Source organism: Nuphar pumila, chromosome 1 (genome assembly GCF_984573655.1).
Source record: "Nuphar pumila chromosome 1, dmNupPumi1.hap1.1, whole genome shotgun sequence".
Lineage (NCBI taxonomy): Eukaryota > Viridiplantae > Streptophyta > Magnoliopsida > Nymphaeales > Nymphaeaceae > Nuphar > Nuphar pumila.
Window position 1 is genome coordinate 166,300,546 of NC_143249.1, and position 3,994 is coordinate 166,304,539.

At 48.3% G+C, this 3,994-nt stretch overlaps 1 protein-coding gene across 1 annotated transcript; it reads left to right on the plus strand.

Annotated features, from left to right (window-relative positions):
- The first annotated feature begins 271 nt into the window (after positions 1-271).
- Positions 272-3,511, plus strand: LOC149851205 (exocyst complex component EXO70I-like). The gene has a single exon (XM_090014116.1). The coding sequence runs from the start codon at positions 852-854 to the stop codon at positions 2,883-2,885; it is 2,034 nt and encodes a 677-aa protein (XP_089870242.1). The 5' UTR covers positions 272-851; the 3' UTR covers positions 2,886-3,511.
- Positions 3,512-3,994: the final 483 nt, after the last annotated feature.

A 3,994-nucleotide genomic window follows, 5' to 3' on the forward strand; every position in this document is an offset into this window, starting at 1 on the left:
CTCGAGACAACAAGAGCATGTAAGATGTGAGTTGCTTTTAAATTATTTAATAGAGAACCAAATGATGGGTCCTATGATTCCTCCATTGTTTAGAGCCTTCGAGAGAGAGAGAGTTATCAGGTTTTTTATAAATACTTTGGAAAACACAAAAAAAAGGAAAAAAAATAAAATTCTCTCTCTAAAAATAGGCAATAGAAAAAAAAAAAAAAACAGGTGGAGTGAAAACATAGAGCCGCGTTGTTTCACACATACCAAGCCTCAGACACCTGTTTCTCTCCCTCTGCACAAACCCTAACCCTCACCCTCACCCTCACCCACAAACACCACTCACCCAAACCAGAACCTTCCACCCTCCCAACAGCTACATCACCCCCACCATCACCATCTGCCCAGCAGCAGCAGCAGCAGCAGCAGCTAGTACAACTCCAACCACCAAATCTACTGAGAATCAAAAGCAAAGCCGAAGGAAGAAAAGCTCCCAAGTGGTGTTGAGCGTTGTTTCAGTTTGGTTGGAAAATGCTCACTCAATTCCCCAACGGTCCTGGTTGACTTCCTCCACCCACCAACAACAGCAGCAGCAAGCAAGCCAAGAGGAAGAAATAAGTCACCTTTTGTTGATTCACGCAATCCCCATTCCTACCCATCTCAAATTTGTGTTAGGTTTTGGGGGCTTTGTTGATTACAAAGAAGAAGAAGAAGAAGAAGGAGAAGAAGGAGAAGAAGAAGTGAACTTTTATTGGTTCATGCAATCGATCCCACTCTTTCCATCTTCACAGATTAGTCTTTAGGTTTCCTTTGTGGTTACTCTCTCTCTCTCTCTCTCTAAGGTTTTTGAGTGGTGGGGTGTGGAGATGAGCGAGATCGATTCGCTGCTGGCGGCCCGGAGGTCGCTGTGGCTCTGCATCGACAAATCGAAGGCGCTGTCGACCGCCCTAGGCCGCGCCGGTCCGCGGCTGGAGGAGATCAACCATCGGCTTCCGGGGCTTGAGGCGGCGGTGCGGCCGATCCGGGCGCAGCGGGATGCCCTCCTCGCCGTGGGCGGCCACATCGACCGGGCGGTCGGCCCGGCTGCGGCCGTGCTCAAGGTCTTCGACGCCGTTCATGGCCTCGAGCGTTCGCTCCTCTCTGACCCTCGCTCCGACCTCCCCGGCTACCTCTCCGTCGTCAAGCGGCTCGAGGAGGCGCTCAAGTTCCTCGCGGAGAACTGCGCCCTTGCGATCCAGTGGCTGGGCGACATCGTCGAGTATCTGGAGGATAATTCCGTCGCCGACGACCTGTTCCTCTCCAACCTCAAAAAGTCCCTGCATTGCCTCCGGGAGTTGCAGGACCCCGACGGAGACGAGCGAGCTCGCGGCTTCGATGGGGGGCTGCTCGAAGTCGCCCTGGACAAACTCGAGGGCGAGTTTCGGCGCCTCCTTGTTGAGCATGGTGCACCTCCGCTCCAAATGCAGCAGCCTTCTGGCGAGAACGACCCCCCCTGCATCGCACCGTCCCCGCTCCCGGGCGTGGTTGTGCAGAAGCTCCAGGCTGTGCTGGATCGGCTGATGGCGAATGGGAGGCTCGATCGGTGCATCACAATCTACACTGAGGTGCGGAGCGCCAACGCCCGTGCAAGCCTTCGGGCTCTGAACCTCGACTACCTTGAGATCTCGATGGAGGAATTCAATGGGGTACAGAGCATCGAAGGGTACATCGCGCAGTGGGGGAAGCACCTCGAGTTCGCGGTGAAGCACCTGTTTGAATTGGAGTACATGCTATGCGGAGAGGTTCTTGAGAGGATTGGCCCAGAGCCATGGACGGAATGCTTTGCAAAGATCGCTGAGCAGGCAGGGATGCTCGATTTCCTTCGGTTCGGGAAGACGGTGACGGAGAGCAAGAATGACCCCATCAAGCTCGTCAAGATGCTCGACATCTTTGCCTCGTTGAACAAACTGAGATTGGACTTCAACCGGTTGTTCCGATCGAAGGCGTGCAATGAGATCCAGAACCTCACCCGCGATCTGATCAAGCGGTTGGTCGATGGTGTGTGCGACATATTCTGGGAATTGATAGTGCAGGTCGGGTTGCAGGGGCAGATGCCGCCGCCTGAGGATGGCAGCGTACCGAAGATCCTGTGCTTCATCACTGGTTACTGCAACCAGCTCCTTGATGACAATTATCGGCCACTTCTCACGCAGGTGCTCGTGATCCACCGCAGTTGGCAGAAGGAGAAATTTCAGGAGGGTCTTCTAAATGATGCAATCCGCAACATCATTAAGGCTCTAGAGGCTAATCTAGAAACATGGTCGAAGGTATATGATGACAACACCCTCGCCAATCTATTCATGATGAACTGCCATTGGCATTTCAGCAAGCACCTAAAGGGGACCAAAGTGGGGAGTCTTATGGGCGAGCCATGGCTCCGGGAGCACGAACAATACAAGGACTACTTTGCAGCCCTGTACTCGAAGGAGACTTGGGGAAAGCTTCCAGTGCTACTGAGTCGCGAGGGCCTGATCTACTTCTCAGGAGGAAGAGCAACTGCCCGTGATTTGGTGAAGAAGAGGCTCAAGGCGTTCAACGAGGCATTTGATGAATTGTACAAGAAGCACTTGAATTGGGTTGTCTCAGATAAGGATCTTAGGGAGAAGATGTGCCAATTGGCCGTGCAGGCCATTGTTCCAGTCTACCGGAGTTATATGCAGAACTATGGGCCACTGGTTGAGCAGGATGCCAACTCTAGCAAATACTCCAAATATTCACCTCAGAGCTTGGAGAAGATGCTCGGGTCACTGTTTCAGCAGAAGCCTGCAAAGTATACTAGTTCAAACGCTAGGCATTCTAATGGGAAGATCAGTGCTGCAGTAGTGACCAACCAATTTTGCTCTGCACCAACGGTTATGTGATATAGTATACTAGTGTTAGGAGCTACCCATGTTGAACTGGAAGGGGGGGACTTAATGATACATGCATCTTTGGTTGTCAGGATTTCCATTGTAAACATCGAAGAAAATGGCATTGCTTCATCTGAAATTGAATTGGTTTCAGAGGTAGGTGGAACGGAGTAAGGTGGAAGGGCATCTATGTACATATTTTTTCTCACAACATTATCTCAGTTCCCCAAATAAGTATTGGGGTTTGGCAGATCCCTCTAGGGAATATGTTTCTTGAGTGGCAACAAGGAAGAGATGAAAGGCTTCAAGGACTCAAGAATGTTCCTAACATTATTGAAGTTTTTTTTCCTCGTTAGATATCTCACCGATGTAGAGGGTGCTCGTTTCTCAATGGGGTGCTACATTTGGTTCAATTCAAATAGAGGTGAAATGGAAAGAGTCTAGGAACATTTTATATCATATGTGCCTGCCCAATCCTTGGCATCGTTTTCTTTATCTAATGTACCTTCCCTGCTATATTTCTGTACCTTAGCTTGCCCCTTTCTTCTAAATGTCATTCATTATATATGTTCCTGTCTGGTGTAGTCAGAAATCTTTGTAATTTCTTCTTTTAATATATGTAAAATTCATTAATTTAATGTGAATCTGTGTATTTAGCAATTGATTTATTGTAAAATTGCTTGTTTTTCTGTGCTTACTTTTCCAGTTTGTGTTTATCCGTTTTCATTACTAGTTCATATTACTGGCTATGAATGAAGTCCCATGTCTTTGGTTTGAATTTCATTGATGGAACAGTTTGGATACACGAATTTTTGGTGCTGACGTGGAGATTCGTTTGACTTTGCTGAATGAGGGCATGGGGATTCTTTTTTGTGGGCATGCTTACACCATCTGCTTAAAGAAGTTTTGAGTTCTGTATGGTGGTTTATGGTCACTTTTTGTTCTTTGCTTCTCGGCACCATTTAAGTCTTCTACCATTTGCAATTTCTGTAATTATTCTTTAATTTGGTGTTCCTGCACTTTTGTTTTTCTGAACTTTAAGGTTTCCTTTAAATCCTTTTTCTTCTGCATTTTGAGTGTCACAGGTTCAAACCATGCAGGTTCCTATTGGATCCAGAGGA

Coding starts and splice junctions, on each gene's coding strand:
- LOC149851205 (XM_090014116.1), top strand. CDS start 852: ATGAGCGAGATCGATTCGCTGCTGGCGGCCCGGAGGTCGCTGTGGCTC.